The sequence below is a fragment of the Pipra filicauda genome, unplaced genomic scaffold (genome assembly GCF_003945595.2).
Source record: "Pipra filicauda isolate LSUMZ 115617 unplaced genomic scaffold, ASM394559v2 scaffold219_size1829416_pilon, whole genome shotgun sequence".
NCBI classification, from domain to species: Eukaryota; Metazoa; Chordata; class Aves; order Passeriformes; family Pipridae; genus Pipra; species Pipra filicauda.
In genome coordinates, this window is record NW_024104331.1 from 477,376 (window position 1) to 496,795 (window position 19,420).

General features: G+C 57.4%; 3 protein-coding genes across 3 annotated transcripts; all 3 read left to right on the plus strand.

Annotated features, from left to right (window-relative positions):
- The first annotated feature begins 135 nt into the window (after positions 1–135).
- Positions 136–3,390, plus strand: NR0B2 (nuclear receptor subfamily 0 group B member 2). The gene is made up of 2 exons (XM_027740275.2): positions 136–1,694; positions 2,275–3,390. The coding sequence occupies exons 1-2, from the start codon at positions 1,169–1,171 to the stop codon at positions 2,535–2,537; spliced, it is 789 nt and encodes a 262-aa protein (XP_027596076.1). The 5' UTR covers positions 136–1,168; the 3' UTR covers positions 2,538–3,390.
- A 1,288-nt stretch (positions 3,391–4,678) lies between these two features.
- On the plus strand, positions 4,679–9,611 carry GPATCH3 (G-patch domain containing 3). The gene is made up of 7 exons (XM_039381273.1): positions 4,679–5,012; positions 5,252–5,667; positions 6,854–7,028; positions 7,872–7,931; positions 8,205–8,326; positions 8,503–8,630; positions 9,247–9,611. The coding sequence occupies exons 1-7, from the start codon at positions 4,679–4,681 to the stop codon at positions 9,464–9,466; spliced, it is 1,455 nt and encodes a 484-aa protein (XP_039237207.1). The 3' UTR covers positions 9,467–9,611.
- A 1,323-nt stretch (positions 9,612–10,934) lies between these two features.
- On the plus strand, positions 10,935–15,916 carry GPN2 (GPN-loop GTPase 2). Its single transcript, XM_027740270.2, has 5 exons — positions 10,935–11,563; positions 13,467–13,623; positions 13,904–14,064; positions 14,707–14,837; positions 15,313–15,916. The coding sequence occupies exons 1-5, from the start codon at positions 11,147–11,149 to the stop codon at positions 15,383–15,385; spliced, it is 939 nt and encodes a 312-aa protein (XP_027596071.1). The 5' UTR covers positions 10,935–11,146; the 3' UTR covers positions 15,386–15,916.
- The last annotated feature ends 3,504 nt before the right edge of the window (positions 15,917–19,420 follow it).

The window sequence follows — 19,420 nt, forward strand, 5'->3', positions numbered from 1 at the left end:
CAATCCGCGCGGTGCTTTTCGCGGATTGGTTGAGGGAGCTGTCCAGCTGTCCGGGAAGGCGGGGCGCGAGGCGCGGCGCGGTTGCTATGGCGACGGGACGGGCGGGTTCCCGCGGCCCTCGGGGGTCCCGGTGCCCGGGGGGGTCCCAGCAGGGCCCGGGACCTTTCGGCACCCGCTGCTGTCACGGGAGCGGCCCCAGCGCTGCCACCCGCCGTGCGCCCCCCTCTCCTCCGCGTCCCGCCGGGGCTGGGGTCCAACATGATCCCTGGGCGAGAGAATTGAGGGGGGAGGTTCTCCCTCCTCATCCTCCCTCAAAGGTTCCCCCTGTCCCCCGCAGGAATCCTCACCCTGAAAGTGCCTCAGCAGTGCCCAGCACAGAGGGACAGTCACTGCTTTGGTCCTGTGGCCACACCATGGCTGGTACAAGCCAGGTGCCCTTGGCCTTCTTGCCCACCTGGGCTCACGTTCAGCCGCTGCTGACCAGCTCCCCCAGGTCCTTTTCCACTGGGAGAATGTAAGAATTCTGCCCTTTTTTCCTCCCTTTTCTCTCATGCTGCAAATGGGGGCATTTGCCCTTCTCCAGCCCAAGAGACAACACCCGTGGCCCTTCCTGGGCACTTCACCAGGTTCCTCTTCCTCCCAACCACAACAGGAGCCTCCCGAGCAAGGCCGGGCAAAACCAGCCGCTGATAACACGACTTCCAGGTTGCTCCTGCCAAGGCCGGGCCATTGAACTCCAGGGCCCAGACGAGCGCCCTTTGTTTGTCTGTGAGGTCCTGGCAGCGACACCCGCCCCACGACAGCTCAGGGGCCTTGGTGCCATGGTACAGCCTGGGGTAATGACTCTGTTTATCCTGTTTGGGTAATCCTGATAACGGCCCAACCCGCCGTCCCCCCCTCCCCGGCGATTCATTGAGAAAACGGCTGTTGACGCAGCGCTGGGAACTCATTTGCCCCCGGCCAATCAGCCCAGGGACAGCGGGGCTGGTTGGGTGTTTTTTTTTAATGAGGGCGGCTTAATCAGGGCGGTCAAGGCTGTGGAGGGGTGTTTCAGTGGTGACCAAGCCTTATAAGAGCTGGCTGGAGCAGCCACAGGGCTGGCAGAGCTGGGAGGACGGAGATTTAAGGAGGGGTTTTACGGGAGTTTCGCCGAGGACCCGGCTCAGCTATGAGCACCAGCGTGGGCATGGAGTGCGAGAGGTGCCAGTGCCACAGCAAGGATAAGAACACTGCCATCCTCTACACCCTCCTCAGCCAGAACCTGCACCCCGGGCGGGCCCGGCAGCGCTGCCTGTGCCACCAGCGCCGCACCGTCCGGCTGCGCACGCCACACGTCACCTGCCAGGCGGCCTCCGACGTGCTGGTCAAAACCATCAGCTTCATGAAAAACCTCCCTTCCTTCTACCTGCTGCCGAAGGAGGACCAGCTCCTGCTGCTGGATAGCTGCTGGGTGCCCCTCTTCCTGCTGGGGCTGGTGCAGGAGATGGTGACCTTCGAGGTGATGGAGGCGCCGGCCCCCAGCATGCTCAAGAAGATCCTCCTCAGCGGGCAAAGCAAAGGGCAGGAGCCTGAGAGGACACAGCCCACACTGGCTGCAGTGCAGCGGCTGCAGTGCTGCCTCAACACCTTCTGGAGCCTGGATCTGAGCCCCAAGGAATACGCCTATCTGAAGGGAGCTATCCTCTTCAATCCAGGTGAGTGCCAGGCCCTCGTGGCTCTGCTGGCTGGAACTGGCAGCTGAACACTGAATCACAGAATCACTGAGGGTGGAGAAGGCCTCCAAGATCATCGAGTCCAACCTGTGATCACCCCCTTGTCAACTAGACCAGAGCACTGAGTGCCACATCCAGTCACTCCCTGAACACCTCCAGGGATGGGGACTCCACTAGCTCCCTGGGCAAACATAGACCTCTTGGCTTGGAGCTGCTCAGAGCTGGGCAGGTGTCAGAGCAGAGAGGGCTGGTCACCTTCTTCCTAATTCTGGTCATTCCCAAATGCACTGGGAAGCAGGGTGGAGGGATGTCAAATGTAGTGGTAAAAGCCAGAGGACTTTGCCTGCCCTGCAGACAGCAAACCCAGGTTCCTTTACTTGATTTTCCCAGTTAACTGCTTTTCCTCCCTCACACAGCATCCCTGGAATAGCCACATCTCAGCAGCGCTGTGTACATCCCATTAGTGTGCCCTGCTGAGAAATAGGGAAGGGTGGGAGTGGGGGAAACCTGGAGCTGTTTTCCATCCTGCTTCATCCCCACCTTCCCCTCCTCTCCCTCACAGACATCCCCGGGCTGAGGGTTTCCCTCTACATCGAGAGCCTGCAGCGGGAGGCCCAGCGAGCCCTCCAGGAGGTCGTGCAGCCGCTGCACCCTGACGACCAGGGACGCTTTTCCCACATTTTACTGGTCGCCTCCTCCTTAAAATCCATCCCCCCCACCCTCATCACGGATCTGTTCTTCCGGCCCGTCATCGGCGACGCCGACATCGCGGAGCTGCTGGTAGAGATGCTCTACGAGGCTCCGGGGCTGTGTGTGCCCTGCTGAGCACACCAGGATGCTCCCCACACCTTGCCAGGATCCACAGCAGATCCAGGAGAGGGGATTTAGGGAGAGAAGCGCTCCGGACTCTTTGGGAACTGCGTGTTTCGTTAGGGCTGAGGCTGGAGGAGCCGTGCAGAAGCAGCTCCGGCTCAGCAGATGTTTACAGCGGCTCCTGCTGGCTTCCATTTCATGGAGTGTGTGGGGTTTCATGGAGTGTGAGGGGTTTCCTTCCCTGTTCCCTGTTCCCCCCTGCCTGTGAGCTCTGGTAGAGCCTGATCCCAGTTTTTCCCCTGTGAAATCATTGTGCATTTTGCTGTTAACTCCGAGGACTGAGGGCTGTCCTCAGCTGACAGCTCGATCCCGTGCTGTTTGATGGCCTCAGTGGGATCACTTACACAGTGCAAACATTGTGGAATTAGGTCTGGGTCTGCCTGTTGTGCTTGAAGTCTTAGAAACACTCAGGGAATACCTTCAGGGGGAAAAGCCAGAGTGTTAAATCCCACAGGGCGTCCAGACTCACCCTCTTTCCCTTAGATTACATCTTTCCTCCCTAATTCCACAAAATACAACAGGACTAAGAGCACCTAAACCTGCTGCACCTCATTTTGGGCTCTGGGCTTACCTGTTTGTGTGATAAGTGAACCCTGAGCTGGGAACGCCGTGGAAACGAGCGGAGCTGGTTTAGTGGTCGATCCAAACATCCCTCCCTGGAGTCAGAGCCAGGTGCACACCTGGAAAACTCGCTCCTCCTGCCTTCAACAGGTGAGGTGTCAGTATTTTATAAGTGAACATTCATGTGGTTTGTATATAAGATGCAATAAATTATTTTTTTAATAAAATGCTTGACGTTTTGGAACAACAGTGGTGACTTTTTATAGGTGGTGTTGAATTTGGGGGCGGGGGGGGAAGAAAAATCTGCTGCAGGCCTGGCATGGAAAGACAGTGGAAGGAAAAGGATTTTTCATAAAAATCCACCTGGCAATGCAAATACAGGTCAAATGGTGTCAGTGGGAGCTGTTTGATGTAAAACCCCTCGGTGCTTCCAGCACACAGAAATTTCCAGGGGCAAATCCCCCTGGAAAGCTGCACCTTTCTCCAGGTGTTGAGCCTCTCCCAGGGTCTCTCAGTGGTGTCAGAGGTGGATGCTCTGACTCACCTGGACGCTCCCCTCTGCTGCCAACAGGCACAAACCCTATCCCATTTTCCATGGCTGGCCCAGATGAGGTGTCAGGTAGAGCTGCATGGAGCCTCCCTGTGCCACGGAAACAGCTGGAATCTTCGCCAGCAGCCCGAAAAACTGCAGTGTCAGCCTGTGCCTCCACCTCCACCGCTGCTCCCGGGGTGATCTCAGCCCCATGACGGCCCTTTTCCGTGGGGAGGGAGGCTGTGAGTCATGGGATGAGTCCCGGTGAGTCACTGAGCACGGGACACCCAATAGCCCTGGGACAGGGGCACCAGCCCCTCAGGGGCTACACAGCATGGGGGGCTGGATGCCCCCCATGCCCTGAAACCCCCGGGGTTTGTGACCCACCCTGGGGCCTGGCCACCCCCTGCCACCCCCTGGGCCTGGTAAACAACCCCCCAACACGCACTGGGGTCTGGCCATCCCTGGGGTCTGGCTGTCCCCAGAGCCTGTGACTCCCCCCTCCCATTGGGGTCTCTCTGTCTCCCTGCCCTGTGTCCCTCCCCAGGGCCTGTGACCCCCCCCAGGTTCTCTCTCTCTCTCTCCAGATCCCATGAACCCCTCACAGGGCCTTTCTGTTCCCAGATCCCATGATACCCCAAAGGCCTGTGACTCCCCCAGGGTCTCTCTGTCCCCAGGGCCTGTGACACCCACCCACTGGGTTCTCTCTGTCCCCAGGGTCTGTGCCCCCCCCCCAGGGCCTGTGACCCACCCCAGGCTCTTTGTGTCCTGAAGGCCTGTGACACCCTGAGACCCCTGTGAGCTGAGAACCCTGCCAGGTTCTCTCTGTCGCCATGTCCTGTGACCCCCCCAGGGTCTCTCTGTGTCCCCAGAACCTGCGACGCCCCCCCCGGCCCCCCCGGCCCCCCCGCCCGCACCGCGCTCTCCGTCCACCAGGCGGCGCCCTCTCTCCCTCCCCACCCCTGACGTCATCCCCCTGCGCCCGCGCCGTCGCCCCAAGATGGCGGCGCCCAGCGACAGCGGCGGCGATGGCGGCCCGGCCCGGTACTGCCTGGTCAGCGGCATCCCCGCCGCGCTCCGCTCCGCGCACCTCCGCGCCTACTTCAGTCAGTTCCTGGAGGCCGGCGGCTTCCTCTGCTTCCACTACCGCCACCGTCCCGAGCGCCCGCCGGCGGCGGCGGCGCCGCGCACTTGCTCGTGCCTGGTGTCGGTGAGGCCCGGCCGCGCCCGCCGCTTCGTCCGCATGTACTCGGGGAAGCGCTGGGTCGGGCCCGGCGGGGCCGCGCTGCCCGGCCGCTGCCTCATCCGCAGGGTCCGCCTGAGTCCCGCGACAGGTACGGGCGGGTACCGGGGAGGGCCGGTAGCGGGCCTGGGGGGGACTCGGACCGACACTCTGCAGCCAAGCTTGAAGGGTTAACACCCCTTATGGAGCTTCCTTAGTGCTTTAAATTTACTATGAGGCGAGAAGAGCCCGTTTGGGCCCTGCTTATCCCCCAAGTGCTCGGGAGGGCCCTGTTTTACCCCTCTCAGGTGGCTTGTGGGCCTCCCCCCAAACATTCCTTCTCTTTTCCAGGCTCAGAGGCGTCTCCCAGCAGCCAGGACCAGACGGCTGCCGGGGAATCTGTGACAGAGGCGGAGCTGAAGCGCCTGCCCGAGTTCAACCCCCCCTCCTTCATGCCTTTTGGGAACGTGGGCACCCCCCTGAGCGTGTTCCTGGAGCTGATCCGGGCCTGCCGGCTGCCTCCCCGGATTATCAAGAAGCTGCAGCTGGATTTCCCAAAGACTGGCTCATCCCGGAGGTATGGGAATGTGCCCTTTGAATACCAGGACACTGAGACAGTGGTGGAGGAAGGAGGAGTTTACACGGCTGCAGGGGATGAGATCACCGAGGGAGAGGGGCCCGAGCCAACCCCGGGGGTGACTCACCCAGCCGGGCCCGAGGAGGAGGAGGAGAGGCAGCAGGAGGAAGAGGAGTCTCACTCAGATGATGTAAGTGGAATATTCCAGCACCGTCCAAGCCCAGCAGAGCTGGGAGGGCATGTAGAGCTCAATTTTAATCTTTAACTGTATTGTATAAGTTACATGTCTAAAAAAATGATGTTAAAATAGAATTGTTCACTGCATGGGCAGTGGGGGCATGAACCCCCCAAAAACTGCTTGTCCAGAGCAAGGTGGTTGTAAGGGTTGAGCATAAAGGGTTTGGTCAAGATTTATCCCAAAGGCTCTGGTGGGGGTTGAGCCCAAGGGGTTTGGCCCAAGGAGCTGATGCTGCAGAGCAGACCCTGGCAGATTGGCCCAGCTCTGCTTTGCCTACAAATGAGGTGACCAGAGGCTCAGGGCCATGTTTGTGTGCTGGAAAAGGACATGCAGAGCTGCACAAATGGCTGACCTCGAATGCTCCTGGGACTGAAGTTTAGTCACTGTGAGGAAAATGGCCTTTGTGACAAAGGCTCCTGGAGCCCTGGGCAGGGCAGGCTCTGTGGAGCCATCCCTGCCTGGCAGACGCCTGTCTGGCCTGTTCTCCCAAACCTCTGTCATTACAGATCCCCAGGCAAGCCATTCCCGTTCTCTCCTCCACCAGAACTAACTCAGATGCCAAATCTTTGCTGCAGTTCCACCCCATTAGTTTTTCCTGGCAACAGCGGGCACAGAGGGCGCTTTGTTCCCTCCTTTTATTCAGCTTTTCCTTCTCCAGACTAAACAGACTCCTCCAGCTGTTTCTCACAGGCTGTTTCCTGGATCTCCAGCCGTTCTTTTGGCTGTTCCTGCCCTGGGAGGGCTGTGCCCAGAGCTGGGCAGGCAGCAGTGGAGCTGTCAGCCTGCCCTGTGCCTGTGCCAGCGAGCTGCTTCCCGGGAAACCCACACAATCTCCTTAGGAATCAACTGGAGTGGAATTAATTCGTTGCTTAGTGCTGACTCCAGGTCCAGCACACCTGCTCCTTAAATGGGCATCCCTGCAGTGGGTGTGAGGTGTGGGATTTCTCAGTGCTGACTCTGGAAGTGGCATTAGTCAAGGAATGAGCTCATCCGCACCCGTCGTGTCGGGGCCTGAGAGCTGCAGGCTGGGACCAGCTCTGTCAGCGGGGCTGTTCCGCAGGGAGGGTGTTGGGATGGGGTCAGGGGGCAGGGAGGGGGCTGTGCCGGTGTCACCCACCCTGTGCCACCTCCCCTGCAGGACAATGACACCTGTGAGGAGTGGGAGCGGCACGAGGCCCTGCACGAGGACGTGACCAAGCAGGGCCGTGTGGAGGAGCGGCTCTTCGAGGAGGAGATCGAGCTCAAGTGGGAGAAAGGAGGCTCTGGCCTCGTGTTCTACACAGATGCCCAGTTCTGGCAGGAGGAGAATGGAGGTAATGTTGGTGTTTGTGTCAATGAGCCCCCACCAACCCCCAGGAGCAGGTTTAACCCCCTGCAAAGTCTGGCTCAGCTGCAGCCACTGGCATCTTGCCATCACTTTTTAATCTTCCCTTGGTCACAAAACTGGCAACTTGATCACAATCCAGTCACCAGAGACCCCAGTGGTGCTTTCTCTGCCTCTTCTGTGGGCACTGGGATTTGGGGAGTCTCTAATGCCATTTCAGTGCTGGGCACTGCTGAGGCACCACCTCAAATGCTGCACCCAGTTCTGGGCCCTCACTGCAAGAGAGACATTGAAGGGCTGGAGAATGTCCAGAGAAGGGAATGGAGCTGGAAAAGGGGCTGGAGCAGCTGAGGAAGCTGGGGAGGCTCAGCCTGGAGAAAAGGAGGCTCAGGGGGGACCTTCTGGCTCTGCAACTCCCTGACAGGAGGGGGGAGCCGGGGGGGGGGGTCAAGCTCTGCTCCCAGGGAACGAGGGACAGGAGGAGAGAAAAAGGCTTTCAGTTGTGCCAGGGGAGGTTCATGTTGGATTTTGGGGAAAATATCTTCACTGAAAGGGCTGTCAGACATTGGAAGGGGCTGCCCAGGGAGGTGGTGGAATCCCCATCCCTGGAGGTGTCCAAGGAATGACTGGACATGGCACTCAGTGCTCTGGGCTGGGGGACAAGGTGGGAATTAGGCACAGGGTGGACCTGAAGATTTTGGAGGTCTTTTCCAACCTTAATGATTCTGTGATTCTTTCCCATTTTGTTAGAGAAAATAGGGAGCTGGACTACCAGCAAACAGCTCTTGTGTGTCAGACTTCACCAAAACTGCTGCTTTCCTTCTCTTGGCAGACTTTGACGAGCAGACAGCGGACGACTGGGATGTGGACATGAGCATCTACTATGACAAAGGTATCAGAGCTGAACCTCCCCCCCCCCATCCTGGGGAGACCAGGGAGGCTGGGAAATTCTGACCCTGCAGAATCTGGGGAGCTCTTTGCCTCTGTCATCCTTTGAAAGCGTCCAAGACGTCAGTGAACTTGAAACAGTGTTTTTCTGGTCTGGCGGCGAGAGTTGCCAAAAAGAACAGGTTCTGCCTCCTCTGCCTGGTGCTCTGGGGGAAGTGACAGAGCTGTACAGCTCCCCTGAGCTGTGCTGCCCTGACTCTGGCTTCTTTCTCCCTAGATGGAGGTGATAAGGATGCTCGGGACTCGGTGCAGATGTGGCTGGAGCAGCGGCTCCGGGATGGGTTGGAGGAGGGGTCTGTGTCAGGGCAGCAGATTGGAACCTTCGAGAGATACACCAAGGTGAGCTCTGAACACCTGCTCAGGGGCAGGGCAGGAAGGGCTGGGGTGGTGATGGTGCCCAGAGGATGTGGATTAGGGGGACGAGAGGCCTTGGATGTGGGGAGGGGGCAGAAAGCTCTGGGAAGATGAGGTTGGGCTTTGTCCAGCAACTCTGTGATGTTTTCCCCTCCTCCCAGGGCTTTGGCAGGAAGGTGCTGGAGCAGCAGGGCTGGACGGAGGGGCTGGGCCTGGGGAGCAGCAACTCTGGGATGGCTGAAGCTCTGGATAACGAGGGTCAGAACCCCAGATGCAAGAGGGGGCTGGGGTAAGTACCCAAGTGCCAGCCTGTGCTCAGAGCTCTGCCTGGGCTCTCAGCACTCCCAGCTGAGTGGCTGGAGCAGAGTGGGAACCAGAACTGGAAGGCTGTCCCAGGAATCTGCCTTTCCCTGCACAGCTGGGGCTGCCACAGCTCTCCAGAGCTAAATACACTCCTCTTCCTGACAGTCCAGGGCTCCTTAGTGGAGACTGTGGAGTTAGAGCAGGACTGGAACCATGTGCAGGGTCCTGCAGCAGAGACACAGAGGAAGGATTGAGGGTCCCCACCCCTACCTGCCCTGTGGGGTTTCTGGAGGCTTTGTGGGGTGCTGTGTTTGACCATGAGGGCTGGCTCTTGTTCTAGAGCAGCCAGGAATAGCACAGGAATCCATATTGGTCCATATCTTCCCTGCATCACTGTCACAGGTTGCTCAGAGAAGCTGTGGCTGCCCCATCCCTGGAAGAGTCCAAGACCAGGTTGGAGCAACCTGGTCTAGTGGAAGATGTCCCTTCCAACCCAAACCATTCCCTGATTCCATGATCATGTGAAGGAAATGATCAGGGAAGCACAGGGATGCCTGACTGCCTCACCAACCCCCAACCAAACCTTTCCTGCTTCCCTCCAGGTACCACGGGGAGAAGCTGCCAACCTTCCTCAAGGGGAAGAAGCCCCGGAGGGACAATCCCATCCTCATCTCCACCATCTACGACGACCCTGAGCCCCAGGACATGGGGGACCAGCTGCTCCGGCGCCAGCCCCCCACTGCCATGAAGTACAGGCAGGACATGGCCTTTGTCCGGGCATGCCACCCTGCCCTGGGCAGCCTCAGGTCCCAGTCCCACTGAGCAGGGACTGCCACAGCCTTGGGATCTGCTCCCCAATCCAGGCTGGCTCCTGGTCTCGGGGGTGGAGCAGAGTGTTTATATTTTTTTAATTTATTTTTAGAAAATTTTTTGTTTTATTTTAGAAAGATTTTGTAATAAAAATTGCCTCAGCAAGGGGTTTTTTCTTCCCTCCTAATTGAACCGTTCAGATGAGAGGAAATAGTGTTGTTTGTTCAGTGGGAATCGGGGGTTGCGTTTCTGGGTGGGGGTTTAAAACTGATATTAGTGCTGAGATCAAGCAAACCTGAGTGCTCAGGGAGCCTAAAAAGCCAGAACTCGTAGTCCAGGGCTGCCTGAGACCCGGGGAAGGACAAGTACAGGCAGGGCCGGCCGTGGCACCGTAACTGTCCTGCCAACAGCTCCCTGCTGGCCCCAGCTCCGCGTTGCCTGGGCGTGGCAATCCCACACTCCCGGGAGAAACTCGCCGGGATGAAAGGCTTGTCCTGGCAGCCTCCAAGGAATTCTGCGGGAGGCGTTTCCCCCGTGGCCGGGCGGGCGTAGCGGGCGCTCCTTCCACGGCTTCCCAACCTGCTCTGCCCTGTTTTCCTGACACAGGCACTCTGGAGAGGGGAGAGCCTTCGGCACAGTGACCCAGGGCTGCAGGGTTAAGTGGGAATGGGTGAAGGCCAGGCCTCGTGTGCTTTCCTTAAGGATATTGCTGTGTCAGGGAGGAATTTCACCTTTACCTTCTGTTGTAGCCAGGTGAGGGTTGGCCTCTTCTCCCAGCACCTAGTGATAGGATGAGAGGACGCAGTCTTAAGCTGCACCAGGGGAGGTTTTGGTTGGACATTAAGAAGAATTTCCTTGCAGAAAGGGTGATTAGATCTTGGAATGGGCTGTTTAGGGAGCTGGTGGAGTCACCATTCCCTGGAGGTGTTCAAGGAAAGACTGGACGTGGCTCTTAGTGCCATGGTGAGGTTTGGTCACAGGTCTGACTCGGTGATCCCAGAGGTCTTTTCCAACCGAGCTGATTCTGTGATTCTCTCGGGAAAAAAAAAACCACGGGGGTGGGGTTTTGCCGGGACCGGGACTCGAACCCGCGACCCCCAAACCCCGATTCGGGGTCCCGGCTTCGAGTCCGTCCGGCCGCCAGGGGGCGCTGTGGGGGCGGCGGCCGCTCCGCACCCGGAACGCGGCGCTCTGGGGCCGCGGCCACCCGGACCCGGCGCGGGGGGCACCGGCGGGCGGTGAGCGGCCTACCGGGAAAAACCGGGGTTGGGGAGGGAATAACGGGATTGAGGGGGGGATACCGGGGTTGGGGAGGGGTTATGAGGGGCGAAAGGGCCTGGGCAAGGAGCGGGGGTGAGGGGGAGAAGAGGGGGTGTGAGGGGAGGGAGGGGCGTAGGGGGGAAGAGGGGCCCCGTGGGGGAAAGGGAAACACGGGGGCACAGGGGGTGAAGAGGATAAAGGGGGATGTGGGGATAAAGGGCCAGTGTCGTTTTCAGAGTGGGGGGCACCAGGGTGTCATCCACCCCAGTGTGGGGCTCAGAGCAAGTGACAGAAGGCAGCTGTAACATCCACCCTCTGCCTGGGTGGGAATCCCAGCGGATCCCATCCCTACAAACGCAGATTAAGCAGTAAATGGGATTTTTTTCCCCTCTCCCAGCCAGCAGCAGCAGCAGGAGAAGGACATGACCCACCATGTCTGAGGGCAGCAGGGGCCACTCGGTGGCCTTCGGCCAGGTGGTCATCGGGCCACCAGGCTCCGGGAAAACCACCTACTGCCACGCCATGAGGGAATTCCTGACGCAGATCGGGCGCAGGGTGTCCGTGGTGAACCTGGACCCTGCCAACGAGGCGCTGCCCTGCCCCTGCGAGCTGGACATCGGCCAGCTCATCACCCTGCCCGACGTCATGGGCAGCCTCGGGCTGGGCCCCAACGGGGGCCTCCTCTACTGCATGGAGTACCTGGAGACCAACGTGGACTGGCTGCAGGAGAAGCTGGAAGGGCTCAAGGGACACTATGTCCTCTTTGACTGCCCCGGGCAGGTGGAGCTCTACACGCACCACAACTCCCTGAAGAACGTCTTCGCCCACCTGACCAAGTGGAATTTCAGGGTATTTTTGGAATTCCGGGGCTCTGCAGGGGGTTTGGGGTGGGTGATTGGCGCCCATGTGAGGCTTCACATCCCATGGGCATCGTGGGGACTAATGGCTGTTTTCTTCAGGAATTTTTTGGCCTTTCCTGTGAAATGGCTTTATTAGGGAAGGAGGGGAATTTTGTCCTAATTTTGTCATATTTTATTCTCCAAAGGATTGGCAAAACAGTGGCTTGTCAGGGCTTTTAATGCAGTGGGATTATGGACAGAAATATGGATTCTTTCCTCACACTTATTACAGAATCACAGAATGGTTTGGGTTGGAAGGGACCTTAAAGCTCATCCAGTTCCACCCTCTGCCATGGGCAGGGACACCTTCCACTAGCCCAGGTTGCTCCAAGCCCCATCCAACCTGGCCTTGGACCCTTCCAGGGATGGGACAAGCACTTGCTGTGCTCCAGGGTCATCCCCACAGTGTATGTGTTTTATCCAGGCAGGGAGGTCGATGTGTGCTGGGACCCTTTTTGCCCTGCCCTGTGAGGAACCCAGGTGACATCCCAGGTCCTGCCTGCCCTGCCTGCACCCCGTGGGACGTGCTCTGGGCCTCCTTGCACAATGGGAGATGCAGATGAGGCCGTGCAGGTGAGAACAGTCCCACAGCCCAGGGAACCTGCTGACGCGGCGTTTGCTTTGCATCGGGGCCAAACCATGAATGTGCAAACCCTGTGCAGTGTGAGAGCAAGAAGGGCAGGTTCATTTGCCTGAGAATGTCACTGGGAATCTGCACATTAGAGGTTATTTTCATTGGAATAAATGGATGTGAAATTGGGGTTGCTAAAATAAGACATTTGTGCTGCTGTTTTGCTGCTCTCCCGGGTGCTCACACCTGGTTTTTGCTGCAGAAGCTCTGCTGTGACTCAGCCACGCTCAGCCTCAGAGCCCTGGCTTGGAGTGACTTCCAGAGGTCTGGGACCACATTGTTACAGCAGCACAAAACACAGGGAATCGAACTGTTCATTAGTGTAATTATTAATTATTAGTGCAGACCGCAGTTGGCTCTCCCAGCAGAACGTGGCATGCTACAGTTACTGCTCCTGAGTGTGCCATGGCCTGAGCAGTCCTGTGGGGAAGGTGGAAATCTGGAGGCAGTTGTGCTGTTCAGTAGGAGAATTAAACCCAGCTGTTACCCCAAAAATTCTGCAGAGTTCAGGCAAGTGGGGAAACTTCAACTGCAAAGAGAGAAACCCTGGGGAAAGGGAAAGCAGCTGCAGGTTTGGGTGTTGGTGGTGGAGCTCAGCACCCCATAAAGCCTCCTGACAACCCTTCCCTGGGTCCTGAATCCGTGGTGGTCCTTGGGTGGGAATGGGACAATATACACTTTTATATATGTGGATTTATGAATATGTTCAGCCTGGAGAAGAGAAGGCTCTGGGGAGACCTTGGAGCCCCTTCCAGTGCCTAAAGGGGCTCCAGGAGAGCTGAAGAGGGACTTCGGACAAGGGCCTGGAGTGACAGGAAAAGTGGGAATGACTTCCCAGTGCCAGAGGGCAGGGTTAGATGGGATATTGGGGAGGAATTCTTGGCTGTGAGGGAGATGGTTGCCCAGAGAAACTGTGGCTGCCCCATCCCTGGAAATGTCCAAGGCCAGTTTGGACGGGGCTTGGAGCAACCTGGGCTGGTGGAAGATGTCCCTGCATTGGAATGAGAGGAGCTTTAAGGTTCCTTCCAACCCAAACCCTTCCATGGTTCTCTGATTCTGGTTTTCCTGTGCAGGAGGTAGAAAGTAGGTGGTAGCTTTCCCTACGTGGTGCAGTCAGGTCTGAACAGATTGTCCTGTTGCCACTCCCTGACCGTCCCTAAAGCAAGTGGATGGTTTTGTCACGGGTCTGACCTTTGTGCCCCTTTGTGCCTTTGCTTCCCAGCTGGCTGCAGTGCATCTGGTGGATTCCCACTACTGCACAGACCCTGGGAAGTTCATCTCTGTGCTCTGCACCTCCCTCTCCACCATGCTGCACGTGGAGCTGCCCCACGTCAACATCCTCTCCAAGATGGACCTGATCGAGCAGTACGGGAAGCTGGGTAAGAGAATTCCATGGAATCACGGGATGGTTTGGGGTTGGAAGGGACCTTAGAGCTCATACCCTTAAAGCCATGGTCAGGGACACCTTCCACTAGACCAGGTTGCTCAGAGCTCCATCCAACCTGGCCTTGGACACTTCCAGGAATTTGAGGGATGTGGATTGACCAGGTGCAGATTGTCTGTTTGGGAATGGGAGTGGCTGAGGAAACTGGTGTAAACCTCAGTGATGGTGGGGAAACTTGTGCTCTTCCACTTAAAAATTGCCTTGTTTCCCTGCAGCTTTCAACCTGGATTATTACACCGAGGTCCTGGATCTCTCTTACCTGGTTGATCATTTGGCCTCCGATCCCTTCTTCAGGAATTACCGCCGCCTCAACGAGAAGCTGGTGGAGGTGGTTGAGGACTACAGCCTGGTGTCCTTTGTCCCCCTCAACGTCCAGGTGATGCAGCAGGAGGGAACAGGGAGCCTTGGATGTGTGGCTGGATGTGTAGCACCTTGTTTGTGTCTGCTCAGAGCCACGAGGGCTGAAAGCCTCAGCTGTGAAGAGACTCAGGGATGGAAAACAGGGAAACACACCCAGACTTGTAAATGATCCGTGGCAGCCAAAGGAAGAGGAAAGGCTGATGAGCTTGGGGCTACCTGGGCCTTGTGTCTTGGGGTGGGGAGTTCAGGCTCCCCCTTCTTCCAGCCCTTCTGCACCTGCATTTCAAACCTGGGCAAAGTATTACCTAGAACGTCGTCAAATTAGGGAGCACCGAATAATTAGAAGATTGGGAGGAATAAATTGGGGAGGAAGGGCTGGAAATGTGGTGGTTAATCAGGGAGTTGGCAGAAGTGTCAACAGAGGCAAATGGGCTGGGACAAGGTGATGAAAGGAGGGAGAGGGTGGAGGTGTCAGCCTGGCCTGTACCACGGGTGTCCCTGTTTGTCCCATGTCCCCAGGGCTCGGGGGCTCTGCCAGTGTCCCCGGGGCCTGTGTGGGTGGCCCAGAGGCTTGGAGAAAACCCATGTAAAGCCCACCATGAGCTCATGCCTCTGGGAAAGGCCCAGATTCCCAGTGTGCCATGTCACTCCCTTCCAGGACAAGGAGAGCATGCAGCAGGTGATGCAGGCAGTGGACAAAGCCAACGGCTACTCCTTCGGAGACCAGGAGCACAGGAGCCTGGAAGCTCTGATGTCGGCAGCAGTGGGAGCTGATTTCCACTTCTCTTCGTATCCTCTCTGGTGCTGAGTTTAATTTCTCCTTCCCTGGGGGAGAGAGGCTGGAATTTGCAGGCCCAAGTTGTTTGTAATGTCTCCTGGTGGGTGATACACGTGTAGGGAGTGGGTCATGCTGAGCCCAGCCCGTGGCAGACACTTGTCCACCCCAAACCCACCACAGTTGTTGCTAATCGATCCTGGGAATGTGTCAGGAATCTTTTCACAGCTTTCCCCTCTCTCACACTCCCTTGGATGGGTTCATTCCCTGTCTTCCAAATCATACAATTGATTCCCCTGTACTTGTCAGGTCTGGGATCAGGCAGAGCCAGAAATAACTCAGGTGATTCCTGCTGCTGCCAGCCCTGCATCTTCCTGCCAGCCTTGGGGCTAATGTGGGGCTGGTTCCTCACTGAGAACGTTCAGAGCTCCTTGCAGAAGGGAGTGTTTGAGCCCAGCCCCTTGTTTTCCTTAATTACTGCGTTATCAGCACCCTTGCAGTGCAGGAGAAGTATGTGCAATCTCAGGACAAAGCCGTGGAAGAAGAGGTGATGGATCTGTGACACACCCTTCCATGGCTCCTCTGTTTTGACACCTCTCCTTTTTTCCTACCAGGAGCTTAAGCTGTGACTCAGAGCAAGTGAAAGCCCTTCCAGACATAGTCTGGCTGCTGGACTCCCTCTCTGGGTGGGTTTGACTTCCCAGGCTTCTGCCTTGCTGCACAGAGCAGAAATTTGGGAGAAAGGAGATGGCTGAAGGTGGGATGAGCCGGGTCTTTCCTTAGGAACAGAGAGACTGAGCTGGAGAAGGAAAAGCAAGGAAAAGAAGAGAGATAAAGTCTCCTCTTCCCCATCATGACCAAGACAGATCCAGAGAAAGAAAAATCAGTTGGAGCTGCCTCATCTTCAGAGGGACTTGAGACACGAGTTCTGGGTTTGCTGCAGGAGGAACGTGCACGGGCCTCGTGCTCCGGGGAGCATCCAGGCGGAGACGCCTCCGCTCCGTCTCAAGGAGAGAAAGATGTTTGTTTTTCTTTTTCTTGGAAATAATGATGGACTCTTTCTTAATAAAAGAACTCCTTCGCCTCACTTTCATCTTGGGAGTTTGCTGAACCTGAATAAATAAACCCAAGAGAGCTCCAGAGCCCGAGGCTAAAGAGCCTCCGGTGGGAACGTCGCGGCAGCGGGCGCGTTGTGTGCGCGGCAGCTCCGTGTGTTGGCCGTGTCCTGCTCCTCTCTGATCTGCCTGAGAACAGGCTCAGCGTTTGCTGGAGGGAGTGAGGACTGTGGGACAGGAAAGCAGGTCACTCCTGGTGATCCAGGAGTGATCCAGAGGCTGGAGGTTGGGGCGCACGGAGCACAAACTGCCAGCTCGGCTCTTGGAGGCTTTTGATTAAGAAAGCCCCTGTGTGACTCAGCTCATGGTTTGCATGTAGGGCCTTTCCCAGCTGCCTTATGTGTCCTCATCCACCTTGTTTTTTTCTGGGCTTGCTTTCTTCACATCCCAAATCCTGGGGCTTCCCCTCCTTCCCATGTAATTCCCTCTTGCTGTCCTGCTGTAGCTCCCAATGGTGACGGCAGCAGCTCCCAGCCTTTTGTACCACCTGCCCTGATTCCTGCTGCAGGCAGCAGTTGGGAGATGGATCTGGAGGGCTGGGGGGTGAAAAGTGAGGTGTCCACACCAAGGAGCCTCCAAGTGCCTCCTGGCAGCTCCATATGGGATGGGAGCGGGTGACACTCCCGATCCCAGCTCCATGTGCAGACTCAGCATTGCCTCTTGCCCAAGATCTTGCATAAAATACAACAAGACTTTTTTCCCAGGATGGTTTTGCCCTTGGCAGAGGGATTGCAGACTGGATCTTCAATGGATCTCGATGTAAATGGGGTCTTGGGCAGCTGGGCAGGGAATTAAAATTCATTTTTCCTGCATCTCCCAGCTTTTTGGTCAGGATTTGGAGAAAAGGAAGAGCTCAGGGGGAGGAGGGTGAAGACACACGTTTGTGCTTTAAGCAGACCCATTCCCAATGAAACACTGCACTGATATTTCACATATTAAAGTCAAATCCCTGTCTGCTGCTGGTGCCTCAGCTCTTCTCAAGAGCCCAGAGACTTCCCTGGGTATTCCTGGCTGGAACCCAGCATTTCGGTGCTGAAGGTCTGGAAGCCAATGTAACCATAACTGAGCTGAAATTCCATCCTCACCCTGTGGCTTGTGGCCTTATCCTGGTCCTTTGGAACTCTGTGAAGGGATGGGAGACGTGATCATAAAAATATTAATTTTATGGTGGCTTTTCCATGGCTTTGAGAGATTTGGTGGCTTAAAAGGGTATGGTCAGGTCAGGCCGTGTTACACAAGAGCCATCAAAGCTTTTGTGGCTTTTTTGTTTTTTTTTTTATTTGAATACCCTGGATATCTGCAGACTCAGCCTTGACAATGCTGGAGAAAATGGGAATCAAAGGAGATGGAAACCACTCAGCTCAGGGAACCTCCGTTGTGTCCTCTAAGTGCTGAGGTCTAGAAGAGCTCTGCAGCCTCAAAAAATGCAGCATTTTTGCATTAAAGAGCTTTTTACAGCTGAATTGGGGGCTGAATTGAGACCCACAGCCCAGTGGGGACTGCTCCTGGTCAGGGTGGCATGGAGGATGGCTCAGCAGGAGACAGGGAAGGCTGGAGACCCTGGTGTGAAATCCAGCCAGGTCCTGCATCCACATGTCCCCACACTGGGAGGGGACAGACACTGGGAGGCTCCCGGGGCTCAGGGAGGTGACACTTTGGCTCCTGTCGCTCCCGTTGAGCAACTGGCTGGGGCCAAGGGCCGGGATTAGTCACCCCAACTGAGGCACAACCCTGGCATGGTGGGGGGGTACCCATCTTTCTGCTGAGTTGGTCCTACCTGCCCCGGCCCCTCCAAGCCTGGTGCTGGGACAGGCTGAGCCCACCCTGACCGTGGTGGGTTGGCAGAGTGTGATTTTTTGGGATGAAGGGGTTTGGGTTTCAATCACAGCCACCAAACTGGGGTTTGCTGTGTCCCCTCCCTCCATCTTCCAGCCCCAGTCCTGGCTCCGTTATGGGGTTCCTGCTCAGAGACTGAATTTCCCCATCGAGCGGTGCTTTCTGGGGGGGGGGATAAAAAGCCTCACCAAAAATCCCAAAGCCTCCAGAGCAGGCATCTGGTGTCAGCCTGGCAGGAGGCTGCCCATCACTGCCCTGAGGCCAGGGTGATGGTCATCAGGGAGGTGGCTCAGCCAGGAGCCAGCCAGCCCCGGCCTCGGGCACAAAGCCCTGTGGGGAGGTTGGGAGAGCTGGGGACAAGGACAGGCCTGGCTGTGGGTCCTGCAGTCCCCACTCAGGATGGGCAGAGCCTTTGCAGGTGGCAGGGCTGGGGTAGCATCCCCCACATGCCCTCAGAATCCTGCTTTGATGTTCTTTTCCCCATGACTACTGGCCCCTGTGTATGGGGCTGTGCCAGGACCCTGCTGGGAGGGTGGGGGACACTCCCTGGCCCCATGACCCTTTGCTCTACTGGTGGTAAAGACACTAAAACTCATATATTTGAAAGCTTTTCTGGGTGCCCCTCCTTGCACGGTGTCAGGGATGCCGAGAGCATTCCACAGCCACGGGACAGGGACAGAGATTGGGGTTCCAACGTCTCCCTTGCTTTTTCCATCTGGGTCCCATCACCTTGCATGAAACAGGGGGGCCCAGGAGGACCCCAGGGAACACTCCGCTCTCCCCAGCAGCACAAACCTTTCATGGGAGCTGTCCTGAGGATCCAGGGCCTCCCTCCCAGCCTGGAAAAGCTGCTGGACCGGCTGGGAGCCGACGAGCATCCTCCTCCTACACGGCCCAGCCACGCTGCAATTTCGGGAGCTGTTGAAATCAGTTAACTCCTGGGAAGCCAGCGGGAACCCGTGGCCCCGAAAAGCAGCGGGGATGGACATAAACCCCCAGTTAATCCCCTTCTCAAGCACCAGCACCCCCCAGCTCCCACCTTGCCGTGCTCCAGTCTAACCAGTCCGGGCTGCTGGTGTCCCCAGGCCGGCGGGTCAAGGGCCAGCACGAGCCCTCGGCTCGTTTTTCCCGTCGGCTGCCCCGGTTTGGATAATTACAGGTCTGGGGCTGGTTCCCAGCCTGGGAGCACTTGGGGCTGGGAGTGTTGGGGCCCCTCACTCGCCTCCCCCACCCGGACCAGCCCCGACAGTGCCAGGGTCCCCCCAGCTCAGCCGGGACCTGGGGAGAAAACGGGACCTGCCGGGGCCACTGAGGCGGCCCTTGGAGGGGCCAAGGTGACACCAAACCACGGGGGGTCACAGTGGGGTTGGGGAGGGGACTAGGGGGTGGGCAAGGTGTGGGGGGGCTCACAGGGCTTAATCCCCTCTGCTGGTCTCTGCTCCAGGTGAAATGTCCCATCCAGGGCGAGCAGGTTCTGCTTTGAGCAGCCCAACCTCCCACAGCAGCCAGTGCTTTCCCATGGCAGAGCCCTGGCAAAACTCATTACATCTCAGGCCGGTCCCTTGCTCCCTGGACACCCCATAATTCCTTCACTTCCCTGGGGTGTCTTCCCTGGTCACTTCTCTGGCCATGCCTCAGTTTCCCCC

Excerpts from the sequence above, each read along its gene's own strand:
- NR0B2 (XM_027740275.2), top strand. The coding sequence starts at position 1,169 with ATGAGCACCAGCGTGGGCATGGAGTGCGAGAGGTGCCAGTGCCACAGC. Across the intron at positions 1,695-2,274 it reads AGCTATCCTCTTCAATCCAG|ACATCCCCGGGCTGAGGGTT; the intron begins GTGAGTGCCAGG and ends TCTCCCTCACAG.
- GPATCH3 (XM_039381273.1), top strand. The coding sequence starts at position 4,679 with ATGGCGGCGCCCAGCGACAGCGGCGGCGATGGCGGCCCGGCCCGGTAC. Across the intron at positions 7,932-8,204 it reads GAGCATCTACTATGACAAAG|ATGGAGGTGATAAGGATGCT; the intron begins GTATCAGAGCTG and ends CTTTCTCCCTAG. Across the intron at positions 8,327-8,502 it reads CCTTCGAGAGATACACCAAG|GGCTTTGGCAGGAAGGTGCT; the intron begins GTGAGCTCTGAA and ends CCCTCCTCCCAG.
- GPN2 (XM_027740270.2), top strand. The coding sequence starts at position 11,147 with ATGTCTGAGGGCAGCAGGGGCCACTCGGTGGCCTTCGGCCAGGTGGTC. Across the intron at positions 11,564-13,466 it reads TGACCAAGTGGAATTTCAGG|CTGGCTGCAGTGCATCTGGT; the intron begins GTATTTTTGGAA and ends TTTGCTTCCCAG. Across the intron at positions 14,065-14,706 it reads TTGTCCCCCTCAACGTCCAG|GACAAGGAGAGCATGCAGCA; the intron begins GTGATGCAGCAG and ends ACTCCCTTCCAG.